The sequence below is a fragment of the Otolemur garnettii genome, unplaced genomic scaffold (genome assembly GCF_000181295.1).
Source record: "Otolemur garnettii isolate 467f Iridium unplaced genomic scaffold, OtoGar3 scaffold00005, whole genome shotgun sequence".
NCBI lineage: Eukaryota > Metazoa > Chordata > Mammalia > Primates > Galagidae > Otolemur > Otolemur garnettii.
Genome location: NW_003852400.1, coordinates 6,739,606 through 6,759,260, shown reverse-complemented (window position 1 = coordinate 6,759,260; position 19,655 = coordinate 6,739,606). Strand labels below are relative to the sequence as shown.

General features: G+C 43.4%; 1 protein-coding gene across 1 annotated transcript in view; it reads left to right on the top strand.

Annotated features, from left to right (window-relative positions):
- The window catches only part of MAGI2 (membrane associated guanylate kinase, WW and PDZ domain containing 2), a 1,396,484-nt gene that overhangs the window by 1,256,487 nt on the left and 120,342 nt on the right, over positions 1-19,655 (top strand). The window contains exons 14-16 of the mRNA XM_003782805.2: positions 1,414-1,505; positions 11,224-11,416; positions 17,705-17,953. Coding sequence (XP_003782853.1) covers positions 1,414-1,505; positions 11,224-11,416; positions 17,705-17,953 — 534 coding nt within the window. The remainder of the gene's footprint in view (positions 1-1,413; positions 1,506-11,223; positions 11,417-17,704; positions 17,954-19,655) is intronic.

Genomic DNA, 19,655 nt, shown 5'->3' with positions numbered 1-19,655 from the left:
ACACGTACATGTACATGTATTTATAAGCCAAATTCAGCTTCTTTTAAGATAGAACCAGACAAATTATTAGCATTTGCCCACATATCAGGAATGAATGACTTTCTCTTTATATATCACTGAACATAACCCAGGAGATTGGGCAGCAGTATCACGGAGCTTTGCACACTGTATCACTTTGCACACTGCAGCCCCACCCTCTGCAGTACCTGGAAAAGGTTTGCCTGGCCACAATTCAGTGAGTCTCCCTCTCCTCTGCCTACTGCTATATATCCAGGTGGCTCAGACATACGCTTCTATCTCAGGAGGATTCTCTGAAATCCCATCTTCATTTTCAAACCTATTCTATTTAAGCAAGGGGAATTTTACTTAATGCTTCTATCAATTCTCATACCTCCTTTAAACTATTAAGGCTCAGAAATCCCTAAACATTTCCTAAGCAAAGGATGGCATGATAAATATTTTCCCAAATTAGTGATCATCCAGTGACATTGTGCCCAACTCGGTCCTGGTTGACGTCCTGCCCCCTGAGGAAGGTGCCAAGGGCCAGGAGCATAAATCTTATTCTCCTTAAAATGTCAAAATATTTTTTATAGTTTTAGTTTATTGCAGGACTCAGGAAAAAATGACATTCAGGAGAGTGTTTCCTAGCTTATTTTTAATTATATTCCTGTTCTTTCAGCTGACCTCAGAAAAGTATTCCTCTTCTAATTTATTTTAAGTACACTAATGAAGTCAAAAGTCAAATAGTGGCTTCCACATTCTAAAATATTTGGGGGATAAGAGTTCATATTAGACCCAGATTAATTTCTACCTAATTCTGAAAACCTATCATAATATCAACACATCACTTAAACCCCAATAGAGAAAAGTTTAAAGTCCATATTTTCTAATATTTACAGTCTTAAAAGAAACAACTTTTATGGAACATATACACACACATCCATGAATTGGATATATCAAGTCAGAAACTGATATTAGTAAAATTACCAGGCAGTACTTTACTAAGCAATTTCAGGGTTCTGCCCTTTGTTCTTTCTTTCTTCTGTAATAATGATTCTAATCAGCAAAAGACAGCCATGCTTCTCCAGGGCAATCCAAATGCTCTCAGGAAAATAAAGAGTTACAGAGACAACTATTTTTTTTTCCCCCACTCTGAAAACTTGTGTTCTCTTTCTGCTTCTGGTGACACCCTAGCAGCCCCTTTGGCTGGTCACTACTATTCCAGTGGCTATCTAATTTTGGAATACCTACTATTTTGCTACGGTGCTTTTTGTATCCTCTGTGCTTTCCATTGATGCTAACAGCACTCTCATTAATCACATGCACAAAATTAATTTATCCCTGGTGTGTTCAGTTCCTCGGGGGCGGGGTGGAGGCAGGGTTCATTACTCAATGCGATCTTCTTTATGCCAGGTCCAGATTATAAGGAACTGGATGTTCACCTTCGGAGGATGGAGTCTGGATTTGGCTTCAGAATCCTCGGGGGAGATGAACCTGGACAGCCTGTGAGTTGAATCCCCTTTAATTCCACATGATGGGCTCTTCGTGGGTGTAAGCACCTGGGGAAATGGCATTCAGTATGACCTCTAAGAGAAAATGCTTCAGGACTCACATAAAACTTTAAGGTGTGCTTTTTCTTCTGCGTGATCTCACAGCACACAAGTGTCTCTTTGGCCAGTATCTCATCATGAATCATACTAAGAGAGGTACATTATTATATTTTAGAATGGATTGGATTCTCTTGCATTTCAGTTGTTTATCTGCACTGGACCCCCTGGTATCTTTGGGCGCAGCTTGTGAGTAGACATGCTGTATGACGGGGGACACATGTGCAGAGGTGACATGGGACAGCAGAATTGTGCATGTTTTCAACCAAACAGCAAAGAAGAGAAAACATAGGGATAAACAGAAGAAAATTCAAAGCCGATATGGCAGAATTTCATGCAGATTTGACATAAGGAATTATCATGACAAGATGTTTACAAAGCCAGCTTTAATTGGCACCATACTGGGAATTTGGGAGGGGCTCTGAAAACATCCTTTAATATACATATATATGTGTATACATACATGTGTGTCTTTCCAAACTGAAAGCAAAAATAGCAATAGTTGTTACACAGAAAACACAGCAAGGCTAGATTGGTGAGCACGTGTTTAAACATTGGCCATAAGACACGCAGTATAAAAGATGTATCTTACCTGGTCCTCAGTGTGACTAAGTCAGACTCATGAAAGTTCTGGATAAATGAACAGCCCAAGCCATGCACCCAGATGTCTGCCGCCATTTCTGTTCTGGCAGCTATACCCCACTCTAGCTCAAGTACGGGCTTTAAACTCTAAGTTCCAGTTTTCTCATCCATAAGATGTGGGTGCAACAATACTTTCTCATTGCGTAGATTTAAGGATTAAAGAAGATAATACATGTAAAGGTCTTGGTATTGTGCCTGGTTCCTATTAAGTGCGGAGTAAATGCTTTATCATTATTGATTTTTTTTCTCTCCTGTTACTACGTTATTCCAGAAAACAAAATTAAAAATAAAACCTGGTCAAAATCTTCAGCAGGAAAAAAGTTAACCTAACAAGTGAAAGGAGTTGTTAGCAGTTAAAGCTATCCCAGAGTGCAGCAGATTGCCTTGGTGGAGAGTGAGGTGAGCGCCTTGGCACCAGAGGGATTCCAGCAGAGTGGGTGAGAGGCGGATGGGAACCGAGAAGGGGGTTGGGCCAGAGGATTGATGGGGACCTTTCTCCAGAGAATCCCAGGAGGCTGACCTGGGACTCCAAGGATGAGAGCACTCCAGGAAAAAAAGAAAAAAAAAGACTTGTTTCCTAATTCCTGGGGATAAAATTTGGCAACAGTCAACCAGAATGTCACTAATTCCCTGGCTGCCAAAAAAGATGTGAATGTGCGTTTGCCAAGGAGGATTAGCCAGATTTTCTGAGGTAAAATGCAGGGCTCAAGTCACTCCAGGCTTCCATTTTTTCTGAGACTAAATTAGGAGTCCTGTGTTGTAGGTAGAAGCCAATGTTGGTTGCCCTCTGTTCCCGTTCCCAGGTCTGGTCCCCTCTCCCTCTGTCACCGAGTCAGTCCCCCAGCCTCATTCCTCTCAGAAAGAACTGAGAACACTGCCGAGTCCCTCCACGTATGGAGGCATCGAACCCAGTGGTTTTCAACCTTTCTAATCTCGTGGCACCCTCGAACCTATAGTTAAACTTCCGGGGACACTTAAATTATGTCCATCAAAAAAAATAGTAAAAAAAAAAAAAGAAGAAGAATGTACTTCTATGCTTTACACTTCTTTCAATAATCATTTAATTAATGATCTTTAAAATGCTTCGTGGCACCCCTGAGATCCTCTCGCGGCCCGCCGGTGGAAACTCACTGATCTGACACAGCCATCTGTCCTCCAGGACCTCCCGCGTCCCCAGGGTGTGTCTGACTCGGCTTCCTTCAGCACTGGCCTTGCACCTGTTCCTACGTCTACCCATTTTGTTTAATGAGCAGGATTTTAAATTTCTTCTAAGGAAGAACTTCACATTACCCTTTTTATTCTACTTTAGTGCTCCATATATTTAAAATATGTCATTATCCAGCATGAGCCAACCTTGAGGCGACGGTCCCAGTGCTTCAGACTCCACGTCTGCCCAGGACGCCGGGCATCAGGCGAATGAGTTGCCAAACTGCAGAGCCTAAGGGCACAGTCACCGCAGACAGCCCCACTTCACACGGCAGCTGCCAGTGTGTGGGTCCCACTGTGCACTAGGTTCACTGTGCACTGGTTACCAGTTCCTCTGAGCCTGGTGACACAGAACACTCACACATCCAAGTTACAGGAAGGGGCGATGTCACTTACAGACTGGCAGCACGGGACAACGGAAGCTTAGGATTCATCAGGCCGTCCCCATGGCTCAGGAAAGCTGCGTGGGACAGACGGAGCACCAACAGCGCAGGCCGCCTTCGCATCACTGCTGAAGGATCCCAGAAGCAGCCCACTCCTGAGTTCTGTGTCCTGAGAAATATGACTGACTGGACTGAGGCCCTGACGGCATGCTCTTCCCAGACGGGACTAGAAAAGAATCCAGGCTGGGCAGCCAGCCCCTCCCTGCAACACAGTCTCCCCTTGTTCTTGAGAAGCACAGAGAGGAAGGGTGAGACCTGGGTCCATCCAAAGCCACCCAGAGAACTTTCCTACAGGCACATCCTTCCTCAGGTTCAGTAATTCACCAGACTAATTCAAAACGATGAAAAATCCTAAACTTATGATTATGGTTTTATTATAGTGGAAGGATAAAAATTAGAACCAGCAAAAAGAAGAGACAGACTGGCCAAAATCTGGAAAGGTTCCAAATGTGAACCTTCCGTCATATCTTAGGGACATAGTACCCTCCGGCATTGACACACAGAGGATTGCCAAGCAGAGATCTTCCCCTAAGCTTTTTTACTGAGGGGTTTATTGAGGTTTCATTATTATGGGCAATGATCCATCATTGCTCACAAGACTGGCCTGAATGTCTCGTTCCCTCTTCTCCCCAGAAGTCAGGCTGATAACATGTGTCTCTAAGGCCCAGCCCTCTAATTACATGGTTGATCTTTCTCATTTGGTCAGCCACCACCCTAAGACTCTTGGTGTGGCTGGCCCCAGCCTGAGTCACCTCCTTGGCATAAACTATCAGCTCACCATGAACAACAAAGACATTCCTGTTCCCAGGGGTTCAGACTTGCAGGGGTGTCTGGCCTGTGGGCTGCATGCAGATTACGTGAGGACTTTTTGCTTATCTGTGGTGGCAGACATCACAAAACTTAGGCATCGACTTTTTTGTGGTTGTTTACTAGCTTTCATTAGTGTTTGTGTACTTAATGTTTGGCCCAAGACAACTCTTCTTCTTCCAGTGTGGCACAGAGACGGTAGAAGTTTTGATATCCCTGGGACTTTAGAGGTTACCTTCCAGGAACCAGAGTCAGTGGCCAAAATTGTCTTTGGGAGGAAGCTGAATTCTTCATGACAAGACCATATGCTTAAAAGATACCAAATGAACTAAGTAAAATGAAACCATGCTCAAAATCAAATAGAACTTTAAGGTAATTTTTTTTTTAGCATTTTGTGGGATACCAGGTATTAGCTAAAACAACTACAGAATATTCAAAGGTAAATCCGTGTAGAACCCACTGCATCTACACTTACCCCGGACTTACCAACCAAAGAGGTTTCCACCAGAAAGACAAGCTCCCTGTTTGTTCTGGAATACGCTCACTGACATGCTTCTGTCCCTCATGTCAATCTGTGAAAGGACAATGGTTTAACGTTATGTCTCCCAAGCGTAGCTTGAGACAATAAATATTTGTTAAATGGAATTGAAGAGAGTACTTTTCACCATGCCAAATCTGTCACCTGAGCTTCTCAGAACAAAGAATGATCAGGAGTTTTTATTTTCTGAGGTCTCTAAATTCTACAGCCTCTGAAGACTTAGGATCACCTAGTCCTAGAAGCAGAGATGGTGTCCTGGCAGCCCTGCAACAAGATGGGTTAAGCTCTCTCAGAGTTTTAAAATTGTTGAGCACCTACTAACTTCACTTTTTAAAAAATTTTTATTTTCATCCTCTCTTTAAAAATAAATCTAGCAACATTGAGCTTGCCTTTCTCCATGACAACGGGCTGGAGGTAAGCACTGGTCCCTGTTAGGCTGAGCCTGGCCATAGCTCCTAAACTGCCTTATCCCGGATGTTACTCATTTAGGCTACTTTGAGACTCCCAACCCAGAGGCTGGATTAAAAGAAATTGGAAAAATGAATATTTTATGCCGGAGGAGACTGCCACCAGGGCCAGATCTTTATAGATCATAAACACTAAAAATAGTGTCAGGTCTCTTCTCCCACATGTAAATACAAATAAAAGATTAAACTATAAAATAAATTTAAGGCAAGGTAACAAAGTTCCAGTTCTTCCCATGACACTTACTTTAGAACAGCCTTTGAAACATGAAAATTGTTACTTTGCTAGATCCCTAACCTCATGCTTTGTCTGATTTGGGGATAACCCCCATTCAATATTGTCTTCACCTGCACTCCCCTCCTCCATCCAGAAATAGAAGGGATTGCATGGCTGAGTCGTGGGGAGAACATAACATTGGCTGGCTCCAGAAGAGAGTGGTCTGGCTGAACTTTGGCACCTGAAGCAATAGAAGTGTTACCAAGATGGAACATTATTGCTCATTAAGGAAGCTCAGCCTCAGGACATCTTTCTGCCTGGTTTGTACATAGATGCCCAGGTCTCCAACCCTTCTAAATATTGGCTTTGAATTCTCCAATCCTTCCTCCCCTCCAGTGGGTAGGCAGCAAATATTTAGGATAAGCCTCCGCAGATTTACATGGATTGCTGGTTATCCTATTATGTTTATTTAGACTTATTCTGGTTTGTTCCTTCAGTTGAATGATTTAAGACACACTCCTGCTGCAAGTTACAATTTTGACATTTCAGCCATAAAGGAGAATCCTAAATCTCCCTGAAACAAGCAAAGCCAGAACATGAGTCTTGAAAACCAGAATATCGCCCCTCAAAATGACCATTTCAGGAAGATGTTTGAGTCTACTGCAGAGATCTCCCACAAGGCTTGCCTCCTTTTTCTCCCTCTCTAAGTCTGGAGGTAACGTACACACAAAACGTACTACCTCATGTAGTTGTTCGTGTGCTACAAAGAGGGTGACGCGTCAGTGGACTTGGTCCCCAACCAAAGAAGGTCTCCTAAGTAGATCAGACAGGATTCTGCCTCCATATATACAAAATGATACTGCTATCCCAGGGTGCACGTTAAACATGACAGCACAGCTTTTGGCAAATAATAAACAGCAGGACTCCGACTCGCACAAAGCATATGGGCATTTTTCCTGCAAGGGGAAATACTTTTCACAGTTAAATAACAATAGAAATAGAAAGAAATGAAAAATTGCCATAAAGGAACAAAAATGGGATTTCCAGCTGCGATCTGAAAAGAGATGGAAAGGCATCGAGATGGAAAGATCTGTAAAACGCCGTGGTGGAGGAAGGCCGTTCAAAGCAAGAGGGGACGACAGACCTACTCCTCGGCTGGAGTCGGGTACAAACTGGTGGGGAGGTTTCAGAAGGAAAGCGCCTGAGAGCTGCTTGTCCCAGGCTCCAGTCAGAGCAGACCTACTCTCAGCCCTTCTGGGGTGGGACTAGCCCGAGTAGTGCAGGAAAGAATTAAAGGGATTAGGACTGCAGAGGTGATTTGGGGTTGGTTTGTGTCTGTCTTCATTGTTTTTTCCGTTTTAGTGTTTGTTTTTCCCCCTGGCTCCCTGGGATCTTGGCCACTTGAATGTGAATTGCTGTTATTTCACATCAGATGCATCAGATGCTCTGTTTTGTTCTGTGCCTTCATAGCCCAGTCAAGGGAAGTTGTGGAGTTGTTCTGTCGCTTTTGTTTTTCAGAGAAGGTACTTGGAAAGATAGGGCCGTGGACCAGCTGTTAGTCTTTCTTGATCTGTTTTGCCACAAAGCTCCTCCTTCAGGCCAAAACAATGGGCATGGGATAAAAAGTTCCTCTAAGAGAACAGGGAGAAGAAAACTGAAGAGTAGGGCGGAAGGGTCAGCTGAGGCCGAAGAGTCCAGGGAGGCTAGAGGGAGGTGACAGACAGAGCAAGGCTGGGAAGGCTATGGCCAGTCAGCAAGGCCAGAAGGAAAATGTTGCCTAGGGGGTGGGGGAGCCCAGACTAAGCACCAAGAAGGAAGTGGGGTGGGATCAGCAGATCTTGAACATGACCATTGTGATGGGTCAGGGAGCTCAGGCCCTCTAGCTAGAAGCCAGTCTCTCAGCAGTGAGACCACAGATCCTTTGGCCATTGTACCAAATAGGAACAATCAGAGCCTTGCTACGGAAAGGGTTATTAATCTGTGGGCCAGCAGCATCCAGCAACTGCTGGGAACTTGTTAAACAGACACAATGTCAGACCTCACACCAGGCCTGCAGAATCAGGCTCTCAGGGGTAGACCCAGGACTGTTGGAACACACCTAAACTCTGAGAACTATTAACTTACAGGGTCACATATCCTGAGGCACATTCTCAAGAGCTTAAGCAAACAGCAGCGCGTACACATTGGGAAGCCAGTATGAGTTATGGCGCAAGAAGGAATCATAGATTATTCAGTCCCCACAGTTATGGTGGCAAATGGGAAATAATAGAATGCGTCAAGTATACAAATCATATTCGAAGTCAAGAAAAAAATTGTCATTTTTTTTCCTGAATAGAGAAATACATAGAGCTATCTCTGTGTCAGCAATGAAATATAAGGCACAAAGAAGCAAAGTGCCCAAGGCTAGGGAGCAATGGCAGCATGAAAGCTAGAGGCAGTGATGGTGCAAACGGCCAGCGTCTGCCCAGCAGAGGCAACAGGTGCAGACGGAGGCAGCAGATACAGCTACACAGTAGGGCCAGTGGACAAGCATCTCGGACGCCTACCCAGAGTGCCAGGCTCAGCTCAATTCAAGTTTATTTGACATCTATGGCAACCTTTTTTTTTTTAATAAAGTAGAAGATAATGTAATTATACAACTATATATGCATGTAATACTGTACAATAAATCATACCAACATGTTATATTGAATAGGCTATTTATTTAGATGGTCCACTGAAGTAGTAATTGCATATACTGTTTATTTAGAAATAAATGTGTAAGGGGCCTACGCTAACCACCTCTCATACCACCTCCACCACGTGATTGACACGGCCCCACCTTTCTCTGTTTTTCCCACTGTGCCAGCCATAAGCATGCCCTGTAATTTACACACTTGTAATGTTTAGGATTGCCCACCCACTAGAAGGGAAGGTCTGTAGCATGTGGATTTTTGTCTGTTGTTCACAGACAGGTTCCTACTACTTGGGAGTATCCTGGGCTCAACAAGTACTTGTTGAATAAATGAATTAATGGGGAGAGTACCTCATATCACAGCACTGCCACAGAAGAGCAGATGTTTCACGGGCCTCTTCCTTTTAATAACTTACATTAAACTGCCAACAAAGAATATAACCTCAGGACTACCTGTATATCTTGCTGATCTCCAATGGCAAGAGAGAAAGAGTGATTTTCCAATGTGCAATTTTATCTTTACTGTTTTTCTGGAGAGTCCAATGGCAGCTATGGCTCCCTCAGTTATAATTTCTATTTTTACTTTCTGTTTCCTCAGTTTAAATCAGAACTTTACCTTAAAAATTATAATTTCACAAGCCATCTTTCCCCTTTCTGACTAGGTCTAAAACCTCCACTAATGTGTACAGGAAATTGAAAGGGTGAAGCATTTTCTTAGGGCCAAACCCTAAGCATTTTCACAGGGCAAAATTGAAGCATAAACATTTATTTTAACTGGGTTTTGCACAAAACACTTACCAACTCCACCATGGGTTGAACATTCTGAAGAATAGACTGGGCCATGTTTATAAAGCAGCTCATACATTCAAGTGGGCATGACTGTAGGGAAGTAGAGAACGTCGGAGCACGCCCACCTGCTGGCCTGTAGCAAACAGATGCAGCGGTTTGGGGGGAAGAGCCTCGTGGTGCAGGTGTGAGTCCTGTCCTGTGACAGCTGTCCTGACTCGTTCATCAGAGCACTGCTATTCAATGTATTCAACATGAACACAAATCTATTCCTCACTCCACTGCACCCCCTAAGAACAGGGGGGAAAGCAGCAGCAGTGTGGGGGATTTTCATTCCCACGGAGAAAGGCAGCTGTGCAATGGACGGAAGCTGTGAGGCCTTCAGACTGTAACCATGCCTGCAGCTGAGAAGTCCTGGCCATGCAGATCTGATTGTCCTGTTGACAGGCTATGCTAAGTACGAAGGCGTGGGTCTGTTCCCATGCCTGGGGACACGCAAGCCGGCAAGTCACGAGGAGCAACTCTGCCAAGTAGCTGGGATCTACAGACATGGGACCTGAAAGAAACTATCATGCCCAAAAGAAAGCCATCTGTGAGCAAGGGATCGTTTTATAGGCATTTAAAATAAAACCTAGATGAGTGGTTCTCAACCTTCCTAATGCCGCAACACTTTAATACAGTTCTTCATGTTGTGGTGACCCCCAACCATAAAATTATTTTCATTGCTACTTCATAACTAATTTTGCTGCTGTTATGAATCATAATGTCAATATCTGCTATGCAGGATGTATTTTCATTGGTCGCCTCCCACAGGTTGAGAACCGCTGACCTAGAGGAAGGCCCCGGTAGTGTCATCAAGCTGATGCGAATCACTGCCTTCAAATGCTGTGTGTTAGAGCAGAAGAAAAAGAGACCTATTGTCCGTGTTTGTAGGTTAAACAGCAAAACTAAAATATTTGTTCCTATTCTTTGTTCCTCTGAGAAAGAAAAAAAACCTTGCTAATGGCACTAAACTGAGTACTTCTAGTGAGCCCTGGGAAACCGATGTATCGCCTTTCAGCACAGTCCCTGGGTCGGGGAATTACAGCACCAGCAGCAATAACTGCTTTCCCCATTGTGTACGTCCTCAATTCCTGGCCCGGCAGACGCATTTCAGGGGACAGGCAGAACTGGGAATGTCTTTACACAGAGGACGGCGCTCTGAGGAATTATGTAAAAGAGCAAAAATCTGGAGAAGGTTTCACTGAGTTTTTTTTCTTTTCAAGTTAGTCAACTGGCCAAATAAAGGCAACTCTGAGTTTTGCTTTTTTTGTTTTGTTTTTCTCTGTACCCTCCAGCTTTTCAAAGCAAAGGGAAAATAAAACTTCTAAAGCAGAGTTTAATAAAAACTTCTACCAGAGTTTAATAATGTGCAGCAGCTAGTTTCCTAACTTTCTGATCACCGTTATGTGCAGTGAAGACAGTTAAACACTTCACCAGTCACTTCATTCATTTCTCCCTTTCCGAGCTCCTGAGTGGTGGCCAATTAACATCTGATTATTTGGGGTTAAAATTTTCCTTAAGGGTGACAATCTATGAGCCAGGAAGCAAGTGTCCCCTAACCTTCATGGCAGTCTGCAGCCAGTTTAAAACATTCATTTCTCTAGGAGGAGGCCACCTGAAAGAGTTGGAAGACCATCCTTCCACCCTCTCCTTTTTTTACTTTTCAAGTGCATGCTCAGGTTTAGGGCAAGGGATAGAACGTGAGGATAGTATTTTCCACGCATTACATAAAGATATATATATAAAAGGGGAAAAGTTTGAAATGGGACTTTTTTTTCTTGCCCACTGCGTCTCTAGATTTTGATTGGAGCCGTCATTGCCATGGGCTCAGCTGATAGAGACGGCCGCCTACACCCAGGAGACGAGCTCGTCTACGTGGATGGGATTCCAGTGGCTGGCAAGACCCACCGCTACGTCATCGACCTTATGCACCACGCAGCCCGCAATGGGCAGGTGAACCTCACTGTGAGAAGAAAGGTGCTATGTGGAGGTCTGTACCTAGAGGCTGCAGCCAGATTTGGGGGTTGGTGAGATGCTTTTGTGAAACATGGTAAGGGTACTTGAAACAAAATTTTAAATCAGTTTCTATATGGACTGCAGAAAGAAACAACCTAGGTTTTCTCAAAGTAACTGCAATGTTGAAAGTCCAGATTTTCATCCCTCTAGTACAAAACTCCAAACAGTCTTTGAGGATTATCGCTTAAATGTGGTCATAAAAAAATTTGTAGCAAAGCCTGGGACTAATTTAAGGCATGTCTGCTCTTTGCTCTTTGGGAGATGCCAGTTCTAAGAAGACCATCATAGCAGGGGGAAATATGCCTTTTGAAAATGTTCCTTATTGTGTTTATTAACCAAGAAGCATAGTATTTTGATACTATGATAAAGCAACCAGGACAGAAAATTAGCTTTCATTGTAGAGCCTGATAAAAGGTAACCATAACTGTTACTGTGATGTAGAAAACTACAGCTATCCCTCACTCTGAAAAAACATAATTCGTATAGCTCCAAACTTACGAAACAGATAGATTAGAAGTAATTATTCCCTTTACTACCATTTTCTCAGCTTCATAAAAGAATCCACTGAAGACATACTTTTCAAAGTCAGCCCTCATATTCATAATGATTCAATTTATCTCTCTTCACCACATCAACCACCCCCGCAAAACAGAGTTTCTAAGGGATTTTGCTGTTATAAGCACTATCCTATTTTTATAATCTGAGCATTCAGTAATGTTGTGGTCATAGATCTTCCCTCAGAACCACCCAGCATTTGTGCTGTGAACCACAGGGACAGCAGCCCCAGCAGGATCCTACTGTAACCTTCCGCCCCAGCGGCCTGCTGGCCTCTCTGCTCAGCCCCCCAATAGCCCTCACACAGACCTGGGAGGGCCCCGAGTAACATGAGCTCCCTCTTGCTACAGATGAGGAAACCGAGGCCCAGAGGTTTGGTAGCTTGTCCAGTGGTCCTCCATGAGTCAGTGACAGGGCAGAGATGGACTCTTCTCTGGGGCTAGTGCTTATTTCTTTACGCCACTTTCAGCCCTTTCCCCCAGGCTCCCACCCCCCCCCAATCCCAGTATATTAGGCCCACCTTTTGCCTCTGTCACTCCCCGATATAAGGAGTATTATGTATAGGCTGTTACAATATTTGTATCAAAAAAGGAGCACCAGCTAATGACAGCCCGTGAATGACTAGAGAGGATAAGGTTTATTAGTCAGACTAAAAATCCTTTTCCTTTTGAGTCCCTTAGAAATTAGACTTTGAGCAAGGGCAGTCATTTAAAAGGGCAAGTCAGAAGAATTGTCAGCCCTCACCAACGGAGACTGCTATATATCTTCTATCGTACGGAGGTTTCACTAAGAGGTGCCATTCGTCTTGAGAAATTCATGGCATGTCACTTGACCCAAAGAAGTAAAACATCTTGAATTATGCCTTATCCTTGGGCGAGGTGCCAGGAGAAAGACAGTGCTTGCTTGGTTAACATTTAACTGTCTCTCTCCCTGCAGAGTGATTTTTAATAAAAAGTTTTCTGTGCTATATGTTCTGTAACCTAAAGATAAATTAAAAAGATACCTGATTTACAAGGCAGTATTCTGCAAAGTGCAAAACCAACATAATTTCATGCTCCCCTTGCCACCAGCTTATCATTGCAAATTAAATTTTGTTCTAATCAACCCAAGCTGTTGGAGTGTATGCCAAAAGCTGCAAGAAATGTATTCTTGCAATTTGTGAATCACGTGACTTTGGTAAAGCTGCTCTTTGCTGCAGTTCTTACCAGCTATACTCAGTTAGGCTTTTGAGTGCATTTCAAGTGCAGTTAATATTTGAAAATGTTCTGCTGTAGACTGTTCATTCACACCGGGAGAGTTTCCAAGTTAATTCAGCCTCCTCTTCCTTGAGACTTTCATCAGTATTGAAAATGACGAAGTTCAGCAAAGAATACTTTGATAGCAAAGCAAATGCTTTGAAAGGAATGGAAAAGATTATTTTAAAAAAGTGAAAAGATGACCTTTCTTCATAGCTGCCATTTCTTTAAAGTGAGAAGGAAGGACTACTAATGTGTGTAACAATGGAGATGCCTTTTCAAGAACTGTTGTTGTTGTTGGTATGATGAGGAGGAGGACAAAGGCAGTGGAAGGTGCAGGAAGGGCAGTGGGAGGACGAGGTGGTTTACAAGCTGCAGAGAAGTGAGAAGAGACAGAGGAGCAGACAGAGGGACAGGATTGCCACCTCTTTGCACAAAGGAGCCGTATTATGGGGAAGGGGCAAAGGGAGGGCATAAGGAGTATATCCTTGGGCCCTGCTTGCCTCAGCTTGTACAAATGACCTGCCCCACCGTAGAAGGCAGAGGGTACTGGCTTCCCTAGTGATGCTTCAGGTAAAGAGCATATTCATCACAGGACATAGAGACAAGTTAGTTACACTGGGCCAAAAATGAAGATAACACAACACCTTGCCCCTAATAGTAAATTATTTTGAAAAATGTACACAGCAAAGATGGAAAGGCAAAATTTTCAGCTGGGCAATGGCAGGCTCGATCCTCAAAAGTGAGAGTTGGTGAGTAAGGGAAAAAACTACCCAGTAGCATCTCCAGTTTTATTTACCAGATAATTGTGGCATAGACCTGGCACCTTCAGCTAGTTTTGAGAGATCATGTCTTCTCCATGCCACCATCTCTGATTTTCCCCCCAAGGATATTAAAAGTGTGACTTTAATTATTATACTCAAAGCATAAATATTTCTATGTTTAGTAGCTTAGCTCTGAGATATGCAACCTAATGACACATTATTCTGAATGCACACCATTCATCTGAGAAGAGAGTGTCTCTGAGGAATTTCCTGAAGTATAATTCTAGAATTGATGTGAAAGAAAGTTTTATGACTTAATCAAAACATGTTAGAGTCAGTCTTCACGCTATCAACATCTTTTCTTTATCACCGAAGGCAAAGTCTAATTCCTGGTCTAATGCCGAGAAAGGGAAGGTTCTCTTGGCAACTGGATGAAAAGTTTAGCCCATGTTTGGGGTGCTAGTGCCTGCCCTGCTCCTGATTATTACACTTTTTGCCACTTCTAAATGCATTCCCTTGTCCTTTGTCTATGAGTATGACATGCATTTAAATAAGCTGTGTGCCTTGATGAGTATAAACCGAGAGAGTCTGCACAAATGCCTACAGGCAGCCCGGCCCTGACACTTGCAGGACCCAGACTGTGGGCTACCTCCTGCCCCATGAGGTACCAAAGGGACCTCGTGCACATGCATCTGGATACCCCAGGCCATGTGTCCAAGCTCCATCCACATGTACACCCCATCACCTTAGCCATGCTTCAGGGTAAAATATGCCCATCTTCTGGAGACAGTCATGAGAAGAGGCCCCTGGGGAGCGGGCAAGGGCTATGTGGTCATAGAATCCTACACTCGTGGTATCTAGTATGTGGCCTAGAAGGGAGGCAAAGGCTGCAATTGAACAAGTCCCTTTGGGCCTCTGTCTTCCTCACTCTATGAAAAGATAAGTCAATAAAGGAATAAATCAGGTATTTGCAAGAGGCACTGGGGAGTACTCAGGACTGTGGTGACCTTCAAACCACTTCCCAACTCCCCACCTCCAGCTGATTAGTGCCAAATATTTCAAGAGAAACTGGAAATCTGCATTTCTGTAAAATCTCTCTATGTATAAACATTGGGAATTAATTTTAACAATTATTAACTAAGGTACAAGCCAGCACTATGCAAACCAGAAGCAGCTCAAGCAGGCCAGTAGTTAACTGTTCTGACCAAAGCCATCTCACCTGGCAGGTATTTCCCACAACCCTGCCTGCCCAAAGAGAGACCCTCTCCCAGTCAGCAGAGCAGGGATTTCGAGTATGACTTGGGGGGTGAAATGGAAGCGTAACCTAAAAATTAATTAATTATTTGACTTGAGCACAACCAAGTGATAAATTCTGCGCACCCATTTATATGCGAGCCAGAAGAATGCGTCAGAGATCCTGGAAATTGGCATATATAAAAGAAAAAATTATACATGGTATCATTTAGTCACTTTATGACATTTTACTACATTATTCTAAAACAGCACTGTTAATGTCCTGCCCAGGAAGGGTTGTTGAAAAGAAGACAGTCTCATTTGGGTCCAGAGCCAAATGATGTGGAGATAGTCCCTCCAAGGTAACCATGCTACCAACTGTCAAGTGTTGCAGACCCAGAACAACCCCCAAAACAACTTAGAAGTCTTCTTAACTCCCTGATTTTGTATATGCTCATTTTGCTAAAGATAAAGAACTTTATTCTGAGGTTGAAAGAAAAGTCAAAAGGCAATCGCAAAGTATTCTACAGATGTATTTGATTCTTTCACTTGCCCCAGGACCACTCACGTTAACTTAGTCAATGATTTTCTTTCTCTCTCTGGAACCAATGGCAAAGCCACTCCCCGCCATTTACTGCAAAGACAGATAATTTTTCTTTGTTGCTGATTTACTGACAACCACAGCTCTCAACCCCCTAAAATATGACAGCCAGAAAATGAGATCTCTCTTGTCACTGCCTGTGACATTTAGTTACTGATTTGGTCCAATAACTCAGGGAGATTTTCAATTTAATGTACCAGTGTAATAATTGTTTGTTTTTCTTCTTCCTATCTCTAATCACTTTATTTCCAACTTGTACAAGGACTGATAAAGGACATGTGCTTCACCAAGACAATAACAGCTTGTCTTTGGATGATGTTCTCCAGCAGGGAGGATACATTTTATAGGCAGAAGTTTTAAATTCTGACTGAAAAGAAGGAAAGGGTTTGACATTGACATTCCGTTCTTGGATGACCTCAGTACATTTCTTACAGATCAAAAGCATCTTTTTCTTTTATTAAAATCTGATTAATTAGATCTTAATGAAAAAATGAAACTTACTCAATAATAATAAATAGCAACCTGGGTCTCCTTCATTCCGTGATTTCAAACAAGAAATGAATACATTTTTGTAAGGCCATTTCCTAAGCCCGAGTATGTGGACAAAGGCAGCTCTTCCGTTAGGTATCAGTGTAACAAAACATCTCTTGTAGTCTCTGTTCTTTCTCTCTGACTTTTTCATTTCAAAATGGAATTGGACCATATGAGGTGAAAAGTCTCTTTGGAGCTTCTGCTAATTATTTTTAACATGCCCTATGAGGCATCTTCCACAGTTCCAAATAGGAGACCGTATGTAGAGACCCAGGAAAGAATGATTAATGGTGATTACTTTCCATCTTATTATTCCTGTGTTCCATAAACATCTTTTGAATACCCTAATCAAATTTTAAGATGGAAATGAAATCGTCTCTTTCTAATTAACATATTCTAGCCGCCTGCTCCAGGTCTTTTCATCAGAGTGCCAATACCTAGGTATTAAATTAAAATGACAAAATCCTTTCTGGATGACAGATCAACTTTTATTTCAAAACCTGGTTTCTCTTGGCTGCCAACTTTCCATCACTTCCCCATGTAAGCAGCCTTGCTTTCTCACGAGAAGATTGGTTTGACGTATCTGGTTGATAATAAAGTATATTTTATAGCACTATGGACCAAAATGAACGAGACCCCCAACACCTCCTTAGAGACTAAAACTTTGTAATTCCTTCACCTGACATTATTAGCGAACTACTTTTTTTTCAGTGAAAAACCTTAGTTCATTTATTTATCCCTTTAAACTACTTCATTAAGATAGGGTTGACCTACAACGAGCTACACAAACTCCTCCATTAGCCCTACTCAACAAGTAGGGCCTTTTAAAAAGAGTAGCCTTGAAACCTGATTCATATTCCTGTGCCCAATCTTCCCTCCACCTTCTGAAAAACCTTTCCCCGGTGGGCTCCAAAGATGTGTATTTTCTACAAGTTATTTAAATGAGTCCTTATGTGCCGTACGGTTTAGGATCCTATCTGCTTGTTCCGTGATCATCTTCATTAAGTAGTTATTGTACAGCTAAGAAGCTCCATATCTAAAACTTGGCATTGTCTCGGGAGTTTGCAATCTTAACAAGAACATGCACCTAAGGAGCAGCCCAGAGGAGGCCGATGAGGGGTTTCACCTGTGTCTGCTATGAAGGCTTAAACTGGGCCAAGACCTGAGGGCTCCATACCTAGGTGTGTGGGGCTTCAAACGCTCTGCATCTCTAGGGGAAAGAGCAGCCAGTCAACTGGGCTTGCAACCATGCCAGTGTCTAGGACGGAGCCCAGTACACAGGAATCCTTGGGGAAGACCCTGTCTGATAACTGAGTGGCTGTGTATGGCTGTCTATATTCCAGGGGAGCCCTGCCCAGAGAATGGGAGGAGCCCAGGCTCCGTATCAACCCACCACAGCTCTCCGCGCAGTGACTACGCCACCTACACCAACAGCAACCACGCCGCCCCCAGCAGCAACGCCTCTCCTCCCGAAGGCTTCGCCTCGCACAGCCTGCAGACCAGCGACGTGGTCATTCACCGCAAAGAGAATGAAGGCTTTGGCTTTGTCATCATCAGCTCGCTCAACAGGCCTGAGTCTGGATCCACTATAAGTAAGTGTCTGACTTGCCTGTGTTTGAATGGGGGTCTTGTTTTTATGTATTCTGGTGGTGGGGATATTAGAGAGCTGTTATGGACACACCGTGTAGCCTGAAGGTCACAGGCTGGGGCCACAAATAAGGCATCTTTAACACTGACTAGTCAAATGTGGCTGATCTGTGGCTCAAGAAAAGTAAGAAAAGTATGAGAACACAGCTAATGCCCCCCGCCAACCCTGTAAAAGCTCTTCACTGATGTGTAAATTGGGATGAAAATAAAACAGAGCAAAGTAATAGTATTGTTATGAAGAGAAGGGTGCTCCTTGTAATGGGCTAGCCAGGGAAGGCTTCCCTAAGGAAGTGACTTTGATTGAGTGCTGGTCAGTAGGCTGAAATCAGAAACACAAAGGGTCTGGGGAAAATCAGTCCACCCAAGCGGTAAAGTGGGAAGGGGGTCACTTTCCAGAAATATGCAGAAGCCGCACAAGCCGGGGCAGCCAGGGTGGGGTGAGCAAGGGAGAGCTAGGCAGGAGCCAGACACCGGGCTTCACAGGCGGGCACCGAGCAGTTGCAGTTATAGGCTAAGGCCACACGAACCACTGGAGGGTTTTAAGCAGTGGGCTGAAATCAGACTTATATTTTTAAAAGATAAGTCCAGCTGCTTGTGGAAATTGAAATCAGCAGGGAGGAGGGGGCTACAAGAGGGGGAGCACAAGATACAATCAGGTGGCCATTGAAACAGCCCTGTGGATCCAGAGATACCGTGCCTTCCCCAGGGTGGGAGAGTGGACGAGGGGAGGGCAGATGGATGCAACTTCTGCGGCTCCCCCAACCCTCAGCCTCTGTGAGTCTCTACCCACGTTTCTCTTCCAGTAGGCCATCTTCACAGACTCCCAGCTTCCTTGGTGGTTTTTCTTTCTGAAACACTATTTGCGAACTCATTCAGAAGCCTGCAGGCAGCAGGGCAAAAAAAGCAGGAGGAAAACTTGTGTATTTGTTACACTGAAGTGATTTGGCCCAGAATATTGTGAATAGAAATACTAGAATGAAGGAACATCAGAGAAAAATAGATAAAGAATTGCATCCATCTTGTAGTCCTGAACTCTATTATAAAGTGTGGTAGTTTTCAGCACAGGGAGATGGGGAAGGATGAGTATCAAACAATACTCAGGAAACAAAATTATTGAGAATGAATAAGAATGTATAAGATACAGTTAATGTTATGAAGAAACCACCAGAAATGTATGGAGAGAATTGCCCCGGTTAGCTTTTGCCTTAAAAAGTTCAAGAGTGAAAACTTTAGAAGCATTAAACCTTGGCAAACATGTGCAGAAGCCAAATTAAATACATCTGAAAGTACAATTTCATTTCTCTCTTTCTTCATGATAAGGAGAAGAAATAAATCCAGTCTTTAAGCATAGACTAAGAGCAGGATTCTGTCAGTACGACGGATCCACCAAGATTAAAGGGACACAGAGCAAAAATTTTCATGAATTATGTAAACAGCCTTCCAATAATTTACACTTGGGGAAATCGTTCACAGAGGGGTTTTGCAGCTTTTCCAAATTCAAATTGTTTGTTGGGGCAGAATACCTAGAGGACTGGAATAGCAATGAAAAGTGTACTGCACAGTCAAAGTGTTAAGCATGTATTCAGTTTCAACTTCCTTTGAAGCGTGACGCCTTTATTTCTAAATGTACAGGGAATGTGTGTGTGG